Source organism: Corylus avellana, chromosome ca10 (assembly GCF_901000735.1).
Source record: "Corylus avellana chromosome ca10, CavTom2PMs-1.0".
NCBI classification, from domain to species: Eukaryota; Viridiplantae; Streptophyta; class Magnoliopsida; order Fagales; family Betulaceae; genus Corylus; species Corylus avellana.
In genome coordinates this window covers 20729040-20743076 of record NC_081550.1, presented here as the reverse complement: position 1 = coordinate 20743076, position 14037 = coordinate 20729040, and the positions used below count along the sequence as shown (strand labels likewise).

The window sequence follows — 14037 nt, the reverse complement described above, 5'->3', positions numbered from 1 at the left end:
GTTGTTCAAGCAAATTGATACGTGCAGCGTGCTTAGACAGGTAGGCCCCATAAAAAGCGCTCTTACAATTGCTTGCCCAGAAGGAGAGTGTGGTAAAATTGTTTGCACAAATAAGAAGCGTAAACTATTTGCGCCTCGTAAATGTTATTTTCTTTTGTTAAATCTTTTACATCATACTAAATACTCAAAAATTAAAAATTATATATATATATATACACGTAAAAATAAACGGGTCCTAAGTTAAAAGCTTTTAGTTATTAAATTTTACGCCATCATGCAAAAACAATAAATCAGGATGACTAGAAATGGAACACTCGAATCCGTTACGGTTACGTTAATTATCGTAAACAATAAACAATAACTCATGACCTTAGGCAATGCCTCATGCTTGAGGCAAAAATTCAAGCTTTGGCCCAGACTTGTTAACCCAAAACACTACTCTACGTTCTCAGAGGACCAGAATCTCATTTCTCTTTTGAAATCTTGCAAGAAAACCTCAGAAACCTCTCAAGTCCATGGCTTTATGGTCAAGACTGGCCTTGACCGTGTCCCCTTCACTCTTAGCAAGCTTCTCGCGTGTTCCATCAATGACATGGAATACGCAGCCTCTATTTTCAGTTATATACAGAACCCCAATTTGTACATGTTCAATACCATGCTCAGAGGCTATTCCATTGGTGATGACCCAAACCAAACTTTTGGTGTTTTCAGTCATTTGAGGGCTCAAGGAATTACACTAGACCAGTTTTCTTTTATTGCTACTCTTAAAGCATGTGCTCGTGTATTGGCCATTGGAACTGGGCAAGGGATTCATGGGGTGGTTGTGAGGTCTGGGCATGGGCTGTTTATCGATGTAAAGAATACCCTTCTGCATTTGTATTGTGCTTGTGCGAGAATTGGGGATGCCCATAAGTTGTTTGGTGAATTTCCTCAATATGATTTGGTTTCATGGAACACTATGATGAGTGGCTATCTTCATATGTCTCAGCCTACTATGGTATTGGATTTGTTCTGGCAGATGTGTAGGAGTGGTTTGAGAGCCAGTGTCACCACAATTTTGAGTGTTTTATCTGCTATTGGTGATTTTGGAAATTTACATGGAGGAGAGTCTCTTCATGGGCATTGCATTAAAGTTGGCTTTTGTTCTGATTTAAATTTGGTTACTGCTTTGATTGATATGTATGCAAAAACTGGGAATATTGAATTAGGGCGTAGGATTTTCAATGAAGCTGCTGAAAAGGATGTTGTTACATGGAATTGTATAATAGATAAGTATGCAAGAAGTGGCATGGTAGAAAATGCGGTAGCTCTATTACATGATATGAAACTTCATGGAGCGAAGTTGAACTCGTCTACATTGGCAGGATTGCTTTCAGCTTGTGCTGCCTCTGGAGCCATAAATATAGGCCGACGCATTAATGACTATGTGGAAGAGGAGGAAATGGTGTTGGATGAGGTTCTTGGAACGGCTTTGGTTGATATGTATGCTAAATGTGGGTTCTTGGAGAAGGCTATAGACATTTTTGATAGGATGGAGAGCAAAGATGTGAAATCTTGGACAGCCATGATTTCTGGTTATGGCGTTCATGGGCAGGCGAGAGATGCCATTATGCTATTTTACAGGATGACGCAGGAGGGCTGTAGACCTAATGAAGTCACTTTCTTGGCAATTTTAAGTGCTTGTAGCCATGGAGGATTGGTGACAGAGGGCATGAGATGTTTTGAGGGGATGGTATGTGAATATGGCCTATCACCAAAGGTTGAACATTACGGATGTATGATTGATCTTTTAGGTCGTGCTGGATTGCTAGAGGAAGCACATAAGTTAATCAAGAGCTTGCCCATTAGGGGTGATGCTACTGCATGGCGTTCACTGCTTGCAGCTTGTAGAGTCTATGGGAATGTTAAATTGGGGGAATGTGTGAAGAGAGTATTAGTCAAAATATATAATGAACACCCCACTGATTCAATCCTTCTCTCTAGCACTTATGCCATTGCTGGAAGGTTGCCAGAAGAAAGAAGAATGCAGGAAATGAAGGAAGAAAAGATAATGAAAGGAGTGGAATGTAAGTCAGTTGGAACAGAGGAAGAAAAGGTGATGAAGGAAGCTGGATGTAGCATAATTGAGATGGACTCTCACTGGTGGCCTCGTGGGCACCTAGTTGGGGAAATGAGAGTAATCGACTGACTGGTATTCGTTCTCTGCCCAAGGGAACATTAGCACTTTTTCCCTGTATGATAAATGTTTTTGACAAACTGACCCAATAAGAATGCATGTTATTTTCTCTAGTTGAAATAAGAGAGACGGCCATTCTAGATCTTGCAAATTCAAGTTCTTCCCGGTTGGCGCTGTGAAGAAAGAGACATGAAGAAATGAGGAGGGGAAACTCACCGGTGAAGATCTCTCCTTTTTTCCTTTTTTTTTTTTTTTAATTAAAAAAGTGTAGTGTGATTACTGTGTGAGGTATAGCATTAATTTTTCCATATACTGATATACATCCTATAAGGCATGTACCAGTTGATGTATAAATGACGTGAGGGCTTATTTAAATCTCATTTTTCTACACCTACTCTCTGGCAAAATAGACTGCCTCCTTATGAAAGCATTCTCATCTACTCCATCTTCGTTTATCAATTTGGCTAAGTGGTGAAAAAGACCCCTTGTTGATTTCTTTTTGATCTCTGTTCTTTTGTACTCTTACCCAAAAATAAAAATTAATTAATTAAAAAGCCTGAAAGATAGTTTGAAGAAAACGAGAAGCACATACTCAAACTCCTACGTGACAAGCAACCCTGGTTTCTTATCACAAGTTTGTAACATGGGCTGGACCCATATACTAACCGCTGCTACTGGTGGCCCAAGACATGAAATTCTGTGGGATCATTGACTCATTTGGTCGAACAATTGGTGTACTTTGACGCATTTGACATTGCAATTTTATAGAAAATGGATTGTTTGACATTGCATTTTTTTTAAAATTACGATTTGAAAAACTCAAAAAAGAAAGAAAGAAAAGCACGCTTAATTACATTTTTTAAAATTACCCATGGATTCATCAGGAGCCTAAACTCTGCAAACACATCATTTAAAAAAGCATTGTATATAATAAAGCAAAGTTGGGCACATAAAAACTTAAAAGAAATTTGAACTATATCAATACAAACGCAAAATTCAAGCTTCAGGTTCACCTCTAGTCTAACTCAATAAGAAAGGTACCACAAGAGAGAAGCTTCAAGTCAATCAAATTAGCTTACATGCAAAACCCATAAGCACGATCGCCCAACTCAACCAATACACATTTCATGTATGTTAAAACTAGCTTCTAAAAGGTAAGGGAAATTCAAAATTGTTCCGGTACTACGTAAGAATTTACGTGACACTGTCGTGACAATCAAATTTAATTGTTTAGTAGGCAACATGATGACGGTCAATTTGGGGTACCACGAGTTTTCCTCAAAGTATTAAAAGCCAATTTGAGGGTACCATTGCATCATTGCCTACATAACAATGTCGCCAACTGCCATAAGAGTTGCTCAAAACACAACAGGAAGGCAATCATTTCCAGAATTAGAATAAGCTTATATCAGAACCATCCATTCTCATAGACCAAAAAAATATGTAGTTCATTCAATTAAGCTACCAACAATTATACTTGAAAATAACACAAACCATTTCCAGAATTACAGAACAAGTAAAAAGCGACGACCCCATGAGCCCCTAAATCGTCTTCAACCCAGAAATAAATCCATTACAAAGAAAAACTATTTCATTTTTCTAGGCATATTGTTTATAATCTTCCAAGAGAACCCCTGATTTTCTTCTACTCAGACCGATTCGCGTACCTCTCAACCTTATCATCATTGAGATTAATCCCCACCATAGCCTCACCCAACCCACAACTCACCTCCGCAAGCATGTCAGGGTCGCTATAATGGGTCACGGCCTGAACGATCGCCCGGGCACGCCTGGCCGGGTCACCGCTCTTGAACACGCCGGAGCCGACGAACACGCCGTCGCAGCCGAGTTGCATCATCAGCGCCGCGTCTGCGGGAGTTGCAACCCCGCCGGCAGCGAAGTGCACGACGGGGAGCCTCCCGAGCTGCTTGGTCTGCATGACCAGATCGTAGGGCGCGGATATTTTCTTCGCGAACGCGAACACCTCGTCGTCGTCCATGTTCCTCAGCACCCTGATGTCCCCCATCACGGAGCGCACGTGCCTGACAGCCTCGACGACGTTTCCGGTGCCGGCCTCACCCTTGGTGCGTATCATCGCCGCGCCCTCGCGGATGCGCCGGAGAGCCTCGCCGAGGTTCCGGCAGCCACAGACAAATGGGACCCGGAAGTTGTGCTTGTTGATGTGGTTATCCTCGTCGGCGACGGTGAGCACCTCCGACTCATCCACATAATCGACCCCAATGGCCTCGAGGATCTGCGCCTCCACGAAGTGGCCGATGCGAGCCTTAGCCATGACTGGAATAGTCACGGCCTGCTTGATCTCCTTGATGAGCTGGGGGTCACTCATGCGGGCCACGCCACCCTGTGCCCGTATATCTGCCGGCACACGCTCCAGCGCCATCACGGCGCAAGCGCCTGCCTCCTCAGCCACCCGGGCCTGTTCGGCGTTCACCACGTCCATGATAACTCCGCCGCGGAGCATCTGGGCCAGGCCCACCTTCACAGAGAACGGTGATTTCTTCGCCGTCGTCTCATATATCGCGCCATTTCCGTACACAGTGACTACTCCGGTGTCAGCCATTCTTTGAGAGAAAGAGAGGAAGGCTTTGTGTTTGTGTTTATGATTGTGAGAAATGAACGGCTGGGAGTGGAATATAAAGAAGAGAGTCGAGCGGGTAGGGATTGCTTTCTTTCGGTGGCCTTGAATTTTGGGCTTCGTGTATTTAATCTTGATAGCTTTTATGGTATGCAATTGAAAGACGTGTCTCGCAGATACTGATTTTTGCAGTTATTTTTGTCACCAAGTGACCAAAATGTTTTGGCTTTACAATAAAAGATTTGCTTTGCACCCATTAGATAATGTTTTCCAAGTAATTAATAACTTTTATTTGGTATAAAATATTATTGATTAATGCTTTAATAAGAAAAAAATAAATGTTTCATATTTTACTGATTTAACATTATTATATTTACATAGCTAATGATTTATTATAAGTTTACAAAATTAGAATCGATAATTAATTATGAACCGTCACATTGGTACTCATATACTGTAATAGAAGAGTTTGTAGTCTTTAAGAGGTAGCTCAATCGGTTCGGTTATTAGTCTGAATGTCTTCTCTCATTTTCTTCCACGGAACATGTAATAAATAAATAAATTTATGAAGAGATTAAAAGTCTTAGATAGAAAGAGTTAAATAAGTTGTTAGGTGAAAAAAAAAAAACCCATTTTAGAGCACCACAAGTAAAATTGGGTTTGATATGTTGGAAAAGGGTGAAAAATTGCATATTAAAATAATATACGGGGAGGGCGGAAAGCCGCCCGTTTCCGATTTCCACTGCCTTCCACACAAATGTTTGCCAAATTAAAAGACAAAAGAAGTGCTTTCAACCCCCACACACTTTTGGAGTGCCCATTGAAAGCAATCCCGTGTGTTGATTTTCCAGTTTCCACTTGGATGGTTGGATACCCAGTAATATGAGGCCTTCATGCACATATGAGTCTATTGCCACTTCCATCACTTTCTCACCCTTTTATTTTATTTCATCTTTTCCTTCTATACTCCCTAATAAGGTGGGTTAAACGGTTGGATTGAAATCTCCTAAAATTTTCTTTAAATTTAAGATTCTTAAATTCTTAAATCTCAGTCGTTCATCTTATCTAACCGTTTAAAATAAGCCATATTTCAGTATTTAATGAGGAAGCTACTAAAAATACATTTGCATGAAGGTAACTTATTCATTAAATGCTGAAACATAACTTATCTTAGACGGTTAGATGAGATGAACGGTTGAGATTTATATCAAATTTAAAGAAAATTTTAGGGGATCTCAATCCGGTTAAACTTGCTAAATTAATAGTGCGTGCATACCTTGGTTATCACAAAGATTATTAATTTTAAATATTACGGATCAAGATCTTAAAATTGTAAATTCTTAAATTATAAAATTTAGGTCATTTTTAAGTATTAAAACGCTTTAAAAATATCACTTATTAAAATGTTACATGTCAGGGTCAAAAATTAAGTATTAGAGGTATTCCCAATCCTAAATTCAGCAGGCAGATTTTAACATCATCAATACTAATTTCTTATTTGATAAACTAGAATAATGAGCTTGTTCGAAGGTTCGGGGTGAGGATTGCACGTGCTGAATGGTGCTAAATGACTGTGTGGCAATGATCGCAGACTTCCTAATTACATTTTACTATTACTAATCACTCTTATCATCTTCACTTATGTTCCGGAAGGCAAATAAGAAATCCCACATGCACAAGACACATTGCAGCCTTAAAATCAAAACTACTACGTGTTGGGGAGTTCAATTTTTATGAAGAGTTCAAAAGAAAGAAAAAATGAATATTAAGAAAAATTTAAGGTCCTCAAAAAAAATGCTGCCAAAAAAATAAAAAAACTAGTAAAAGGCAAGTTATAAGAAACTATAATACTGCGAAATTTAATTTTACTTTATAACCGCAATGAGAGGCACCCTAATGTGAACGTCTCTGCACTTTCAACTTCTCCATATCTTCCACATCCATGATGCTTTTGTTTTTCTGTTGTATTAAGCCCTTGATGAGATTACTATCGGCAGACTGGAGGGAGCATGGTGGTGCTTCTGAAGGGAAGGCAGTTGATTTTTCCAGGAATTGCCTCTGCTTGTCATCAGCTAAGCAAAGCAGGGATTTTGGACACACTTCTAGGGCAGAAGATGGAGGGACTGGCTTGAAGTTCTGCAGCTTCGAGTACTCTGTGATGAGATGAAACATGTAATCATAGACCCTATCCATGCTTAGGGTTTCCATTAAAGTCTGACCTTCTTTTCCTATTGCCTTAGCCTGATCAGCCATATTTTACATAAATTAGTAAACCATTAGAAATTATGTCATCAACGAATGAGTCTTAATCCATAAGCACAAATATTATGAACAAAAAACACTAGGTAAGCCAATTCAGCCATAAAACTGATGAAAAATAATAATAGGGAATAGGCGTTCAGACAGCACCACCTAAGCTGCTGAAAATAGGATGGTTCTATTTTACATTCAATGCCATCTTGTAAAGGTTTATTTTCTCTATCTTTAGTTCAGATTTCACCAACAGCAAAAACCATTACTCTAGTTGTTAAGAATATACTGCAGTACCAAATCTTGTAGGAAAGTGAGTTGCAATGCACACATCCAAGCTTGGAATAAAAAAAGCTGACATTGCTAAAGATGGTCACCATGGTCAACAGAAAACTTCATTACCAGCATATGATGTGGAGTGATAAACCTCATGTACAACTCACCATTGAAAACCGACTTGCAAAGGCGGACACTTAGGATTGTAATATGATGTTGGATAGTATTCATAATGCTGTAAATCAAAGTTCCATTGTGTTTTTCATGAGATTTTTACAAATATCTTTTTTCTTGGCATGACTGGTAACATAGCCAACAGTTTTGTACTACTAGAGTTAGTGGTACTGTTGCTCCTGTGGTCATGGTGCTGTAGTCATCATTTTTTTCATTGTTCCTGTTGTCGTTTTCATGATAGTTTGGTGAGTGTGGTACCCTATGAAGCTTGAAGAAAACCACCTTGTTAAGCTACAACAAGCACCAGCTCTTGTAATGCTACCACTAACTACTGCTACTATCGATTACTACTAGTATTGCTGTTAATACCGGAAAGCATGAAACAAGATTCAAAAAAGATCGGACACATTAACAAAAACTCCTACGCTAGATATGGCCATACAAGTTTTTATCAAAGCATTGAAATAACTAGAAGAGACATAATAGAAATTTAAGACAAAACATACCTCAGATGGGTGTTCATTACCCCAGTCAACAGCGTACTTTAAAGAATGACACAAATTGGTAGGAGAGACCGGCCAATAGTTTTTCTTGGGAATGAGACCACGACTGAAGAAATCTTCATACTGAGGGGATATTATTAGAGAAAGAGAACCACAAGATAGAATATACTTCAAGCTCACAGACCAAGCATAGCCTTCTGCATAGATTTTATACCTGCAGAAGAAGAGGGAGGAAAATGAGGGGACATAAATAATCAGCTGCAAGTTGAGTGCATACCCTATCAGAGGAAAGTAGGTCAATAGAGTACATTATCCTAAAAGATATTAAAACTCTACAGCTCGACACTGCACGCAAGACTTGCTGAGCCCCACAAGGACAATCCTAGTTTAAGTCTTAAAACTCAAATGATGAATTTCTTCAATGAGTACATTTGTTATACAGTTCTAACCACAAAAGGTTACATGCAATCTTAAGGATGAAAATGATCAAAAGGACAAAGAGGTCTTAATTGATTTCCCAAAATAAAAACCACATACAAAACTGTCTAATAATTTAGTCCAGTCACTGTCGAATTATGTTCTGAAACCACCTGGATCAGTCTATCAGTCTATGCAGTTTTTCAGACAGTCCATTAAAGCATGAGGGTCCCCTATCCAAACGTGACGTTACTAAGAGAAGTACTCACCGGTAATCACACTGCCTTGACAATTTGGATTGCTCATAACCAATTCTTGCTTCTTCTTCCCAATCCTGCAATGTAAAGCAACAACACAACATCAAAACTAAATCTTTCAGGCATTTAGTCCATTACTTCAATATGTTTAACTCGAGAAAACAGTCCACATGGTAACTACAACTCCACCTGACGCATAATTTTTGCTCGCCAAATCCTAGAGTGATTACATTGCACTAACGCTGTACGAACAAGAGAACCAACATTGGGATTTCCTTTCCAGTATGCACGGGGCAGCTTCTTCGACCAACTTAGACTTTGAGAGCCTCTTTTAATGTCTCGAAACTCCTCATCCCAGGGCCTTACATTTGTCTCTGGCCTGCACAAGAATCAATTTCATCTAACACATTCACAACAAACCAAATCATGCCCAGACACGAAAGTAATGTCATTTCCAAATGCATAAGCTATGATTCCCAAAAGGGACACAGGAAATTAAGCTAGTGGGCATAAATGTTTCAGCATAATAATTATTTAGACTTTCATTTTAGCATCTCGGGTATGTTTGCTAATATGTTGTGGTGGTATTTTTTGTTTTTGGTTTAAAAAAAGCGTATATGTGTCATAAAACTAAAAATTGTTTTTGGTTTTTGAATTGTTTGTTAATATTTGTCTTAGAGGCCAGAAAACAAATACATAAACAATTCTTAATTTTTCTTTAATTCGTTATATCTCACTAACTTCAGTGCTGAGTAGGTCGAATCTGAACCATTTAAATAAAAATAATAATTAGGATTTTAAGAAATCAACAAAATTAATAAAAACAAAAAACACTCACGATTTTCTTTTCTTTTCCTTCATTTTTTTTTTCTCTCTCTAATACTTACCAACCCCAGAAAGACCAATCAGGAAACGGGATGTCGTAGTGATCCTTTGTGGTGCAATACCGAAACAGCGGCAACGGCATGGAGCTATACTCGGTCCGGTTGACAATAGGCTTATCCATGCAATCAAACATCAAATCCACATCAGGTACCATCCCAGGATACCTCTTGAGAAGCTGCAACAACCCCCATATCGTGAACATCGCTCGGCTCTGCACGCACGCGTAAAGCAAGTCCACGTAGAGCTTCCCCGCAACGATTACGACACGTAGAGCCGCGAATTTCTGGGCTTCAGCCATATGGGTCAGCGAAATCCCGGTCGTAGCCCAGGGCTCGAGGTCGTGGTGGATCCACCGGAAGAAATCCGGGCATGTCTCGCTCGGTTGAGAGGGGTGAAAACGGTGTCGTTCGGGGGTGGTGTTGGGGTTGGTGGCTGAGTGACAAGCGAGGTAAGAGCAGTGTATGATTTTGTACGTTTTCAGGTGGGTTTGCTCGCCGAAACTCCTGGGTGGGAAGAGGTGCCACGGCGTGGGGTCTAGGTTGTGGCCCGCGAGGGTCTTGGTTTGGGAAGCGAAGTCGTCCACCTGTTCGATCAAAAGCCACAAAGAGATTCAGAATCAGCAAAACGTAGAAAAAGATAAAGAGTAGAGCACTTGTTTGATGAAATGCCGCAACGAAATATGTAGAGAGGGGGAGAGAGACCTTGTAGAGGAGGAGGGCGGTGACGGAAAAGGTGGCCAAGGCAATGACGCAATGGAGGAGATAGGCGGGCGCGCGGGGTGTGTTTCTAGGGGACAATCCCATGGCGTTTTGGCTGGCATTGCCATTTGCGTCTTTCCCATCTTTCTATTCGTTTTTGGTGCTGTCTTTTCGCCGATTTCGCATTTGCTTTCCGTTTTCCGAATGATTTTTGTTTAGCTTCTCTTTCTTCTGTTGGGATCCACCGCCCTTTTTGCCGTCCACGTGGCTACTTTTCCCTGGAAGGGAAGAGACCTTTTCTCGACCCATAACAGACTGGCAGCGTTGATTGCTCTCATGCAGTCTCCATTCTTTATTTTATTTTATTTTATTTTTCGAATTTATCAAATTGTTGGATCTTAACGTTACTCTAGGTACTAATGTACTATAGTGTCTTTGGCAAAGGACTAAAAAAAAACTCAACTATTTCTCTCAAAATTAATTTTAATATTGTTACTTTTACATTATATCACATTAATAACTTTTTATTACTATTCAAATAAAAAAATTTCAGTCTACTTCATTTTTCAAGTCCTTTGCCAAACACAACTTACGTTATCCGGATCGGGATGCCCAGCAGCCAAAAATTTTACAAATCCTGGCCTTCAATGTCATCCAAGGATTCACAACAAGTCACGTGTTCCACTAATAATAAAATAATAAAATATTATTTAAATTTTTAAAAATATATATAAAACAAAATAATAAAAAATATATTGGGTTGCAGGCCACCCCATTTTTGCCATAGGAGGGGGCGGCCACTCCAGCTGAGCCATGAAGCCACCCCCAAGGGCCCTAGGGGATGGCCGACAGGTATAGTGCTACAAAATTTAGTATATATTCTATCACATATGATTTTTTAGATCTAAAAGAACCCCCATGTTCCATTTTAATAAATGTTTGAGTGGAAAATTAAATATATTAAGAAACAATTATTTTGATTTATTTATTTATTTTTGCTTTCTTTCTTTTTTTTTGTTAAGACTGAATGGATTCTAATTTTTTTTTAATATTAATTTAATCTTTAATCTTTATATATTACTCATTCATGCTGGGGCCCTTTCTGATAAAAAGTTTCTAGCTCCATCCATATGCTTTAACATAATCATTGTCACCACTCACCACAACACAGAGACAACAAGAAATTAGTAGTCATCAGCCAACTAAGAGAGAAGGGCACATCAAACTTTCCAGTCATATGAAATCATTAACTTCTGTTTATGAACACTTATCATATAATTCAAATCAAACCAATTCAAATGAAAAATGATATACAGACAAGCAAAACCTTTAGTCAACATCTCTTGAACCCTAACATATATATTTTTTTTATACAATCTAATTCAACATTTACTTTCTACAAGTGCATATAAACTGAATCCACACTGTGAGTGAAAAATATTCTACAGGGGACCAAAAAGAGTTGCACTACCAGAGAGCCTCTCCATAACATTACTCATGTACATAGCTCAAACCGTAAAAATCTTCCTCACTTTCTTCATCTTCCTTCGGCATATGGGACAATTACCGGCCTCTATTGCAATCCTGTAGAGTTTAAAGATTTGAACATCTAACTTTCTGCCGAATTTCGACGAGTTACAAATGGTTGGAAACAAAATCATATGTGACATTCATGAACATTGAGCACATGTACAGCTTATATTTGAAAAATATCTACATATGTAGCAGTAATTTGTAAAGGACTATATGTATTGCTGTTGGAAACTGAGATATGAATTGTAAGCATTTGATGACCTAATGTGCTTTCCGCTTAATTAAGGCCTCATGGAACCTAATGAGCTTTAATCCCAACATATTGGGATTGGATCCATGAACCTTTTTCAACTACATGGGTTTGCCTACATGTATCAACCATCTATTGCTGCTCACATCAAAGTCCGAAGTCATAATTTATCCTATCTAGATTCCTTAAAATAGTAAGTGTAATTTATATTTACCTTGTTGCACAAGCAAAACAGGCAGCACAGTGTCCACATGGAAGAAAGAAGCAGTCTCTAGGGGCATCAAAGCAAATGACACAGAGACGCCGGGTATTGTTGATGTTTTCTTCCCCTTCTGTTATTTGCTGTCCTTCAGTACTACTTGCTGCAAGCTGCTCTTCCAGATCCTCGTCATCATGTGAGACAGAATCATAAGATGAATCCCAACTAGAAACATCATCATCTTTGTGCAAAAGCAATGGGGCTCGTTCAGTTCTCACTTCCCCTGCTTGAAATCCTGTTCTATCTTCAGCTGTAGTGTGGGACATGTTGAAGAATCTGAAGACAAGTAAGATGAGTACAGTCATTACACCTGCATGCAAAAAAGTGGTGAATATGAATATGGACATTTCCTTATTTCTGCCATGAGAAGGATATAAATGCAAGTCAAAAGAACCTGATCCAACAAAATATGTGATCCATCGAGGTCCATAAGACAGTCTGACGTACCAGTCATCATTAGTACCCTGAGAGAACCAAAACATGTCCATATTCTCATAAAAATTAGAAAGTTTTTATAATCGGGATCCAAAGAACGAATAAACTTCTCACAAAGGAATTGAAGTTGCATGGTACTCATAAAAGTCAGAAAGTGGGAGTCTTTTACCTCTTTAGGATGTGGAGAAGTTAAGACAGCAACATTTGTTCCTAGAAGAAAAAGCTTCAAACTGCATAAATGGTTACCCAGGGAGCATTTGTAATATGCCTGAGTTGTGTTATAAAGGAAAGCATTTATGGTCACCGTCAACTCTACCTGTATGATGCCACATTATAGCAGATAAAATATCTTATGATCTGATGGTGTTTGTGCGTACATGTAAAATATTAGACCATAACCATAACCATCAGTAAGCTTAACAAACCAGAAAGAATCCATCCATTTTCTGTTTTAAACTTAAAAAAGCATTACTAGCAGCAGGTGTTGAGTCTCTTCGGTGCAGTTTGCAGCACTCCAACAACATACCTGTATGAATATTTTAAATAAAGATACAAATAGTGCGTGGGCAATATAGTTTTCATTAGGGAGTATATGCAATGATCAATTTCACTAGGGAGTTTCAGTTATATGGCTCTGGCCAATTCTGTATCCTACCTCTCATTGTGCAATATAAAGTAGACTTTTTTGGATGGATTACTGGCACAACCCAATTCATTAGAGAGGCTCTTACCATCAACCAAATAAATTGTCACATTCAACATATTAACACAGTGGCTACAATTCCTAATATCAAACCTGAGGCCCCCAAGAAAGTGCACCAGATGCAACTGAGTCACAAGGCTTCTGGTAAACTTGTAATATCACAAAGGGTTTTAATCTTTCACACAGTAATCATTTGGAACAGGCGGAAATCACCAAATCAGCTGAGGGAACCCCATGGAATAATATTTACAGAAGCAGCAGTCATGCCTTTTCCAATGATTACTGCAAGGAGGACATTTCATTTTTCCCTTCCCCAAAGTGTTGTGTGGGGTCAGTCAAGTAGAGTTCCTCAGAATCTGTCAGTACACTACGGTAAGACTTGTCACATATCTCGTTAAATAACACACTACTAAGCATGTTCCCTGGCCTATAATACAATCCTAAAAAAAAATTCATGAAGCGCAGATCTTGTCATTTTGTATATCATAACAAGAAGCCCAAAAAAGTAGTGAAATGATTTTGTAGTGATATCGTGCAGTAAACATTTGAATAATTACCTCGACCTCTTCAGAGTTCAAGTTCCCCACTGCAATATAGTAATTGGAGGACTTTGGAATTTGCTGTT

At 39.0% G+C, this 14037-nt stretch overlaps 4 protein-coding genes across 8 annotated transcripts in view; 1 reads left to right on the top strand and 3 right to left on the bottom strand.

Annotated features, from left to right (window-relative positions):
• Window positions 1-349: 349 nt before the first annotated feature.
• On the top strand, window positions 350-2564 carry LOC132164254 (pentatricopeptide repeat-containing protein At1g26900, mitochondrial). The gene has a single exon (XM_059574724.1). The coding sequence runs from the start codon at window positions 365-367 to the stop codon at window positions 2186-2188; it is 1824 nt and encodes a 607-aa protein (XP_059430707.1). The 5' UTR covers window positions 350-364; the 3' UTR covers window positions 2189-2564.
• Window positions 2565-3603: 1039 nt separating this feature from the next.
• LOC132163898 (probable pyridoxal 5'-phosphate synthase subunit PDX1) lies at window positions 3604-4882 on the bottom strand. The gene has a single exon (XM_059574275.1). It carries the CDS (start codon window positions 4755-4757, stop codon window positions 3822-3824), a length of 936 nt encoding a protein of 311 aa, XP_059430258.1. The 5' UTR covers window positions 4758-4882; the 3' UTR covers window positions 3604-3821.
• A 1562-nt stretch (window positions 4883-6444) lies between these two features.
• Window positions 6445-10572, bottom strand: LOC132163790 (uncharacterized). Its single transcript, XM_059574161.1, has 6 exons — window positions 10236-10572; window positions 9537-10117; window positions 8839-9028; window positions 8662-8726; window positions 7979-8189; window positions 6445-7013 (listed from the first exon to the last, which is right to left on the bottom strand). The coding sequence occupies exons 1-6, from the start codon at window positions 10335-10337 to the stop codon at window positions 6666-6668; spliced, it is 1497 nt and encodes a 498-aa protein (XP_059430144.1). The 5' UTR covers window positions 10338-10572; the 3' UTR covers window positions 6445-6665.
• An 860-nt stretch (window positions 10573-11432) lies between these two features.
• LOC132164806 (E3 ubiquitin-protein ligase APD2-like) overlaps window positions 11433-14037 on the bottom strand; it is a 5337-nt gene continuing 2732 nt past the window's right edge. For 3 of the 5 annotated variants that reach the window (XM_059575370.1, XM_059575372.1, XM_059575371.1), the window contains exons 6-10: window positions 13970-14037; window positions 12879-13025; window positions 12669-12738; window positions 12230-12584; window positions 11434-11816 (exon numbers count right to left, since the gene is read on the bottom strand). The exon at window positions 13970-14037 is cut by the window's right edge and continues 117 nt beyond it. In XM_059575370.1, the coding sequence (XP_059431353.1) occupies window positions 11741-11816; window positions 12230-12584; window positions 12669-12738; window positions 12879-13025; window positions 13970-14037 (716 nt within the window). In that variant the 3' untranslated portion in view covers window positions 11434-11740. Of the gene's footprint in view, window positions 11817-12229; window positions 12585-12668; window positions 12739-12878; window positions 13026-13969 lie in introns of all 5 variants that reach the window. The other 2 variants (XM_059575367.1, XM_059575369.1) reach the window with 1 other exon arrangement.

What these genes read in the sequence shown, in the direction of transcription:
- LOC132164254 (XM_059574724.1), top strand. Translation starts at nt 365, where the DNA reads ATGACCTTAGGCAATGCCTCATGCTTGAGGCAAAAATTCAAGCTTTGG.
- LOC132163898 (XM_059574275.1), bottom strand. Translation starts at nt 4,757, where the DNA reads ATGGCTGACACCGGAGTAGTCACTGTGTACGGAAATGGCGCGATATAT.
- LOC132163790 (XM_059574161.1), bottom strand. Translation starts at nt 10,337, where the DNA reads ATGGGATTGTCCCCTAGAAACACACCCCGCGCGCCCGCCTATCTCCTC. An exon ending in CCGCCCTCCTCCTCTACAAG is followed by an intron (nt 10,118 to 10,235) that starts GTCTCTCTCCCC and finishes TTGATCGAACAG; the next exon opens with GTGGACGACTTCGCTTCCCA. An exon ending in GATTGGTCTTTCTGGGGTTG is followed by an intron (nt 9,029 to 9,536) that starts GTAAGTATTAGA and finishes ATTCTTGTGCAG; the next exon opens with GCCAGAGACAAATGTAAGGC.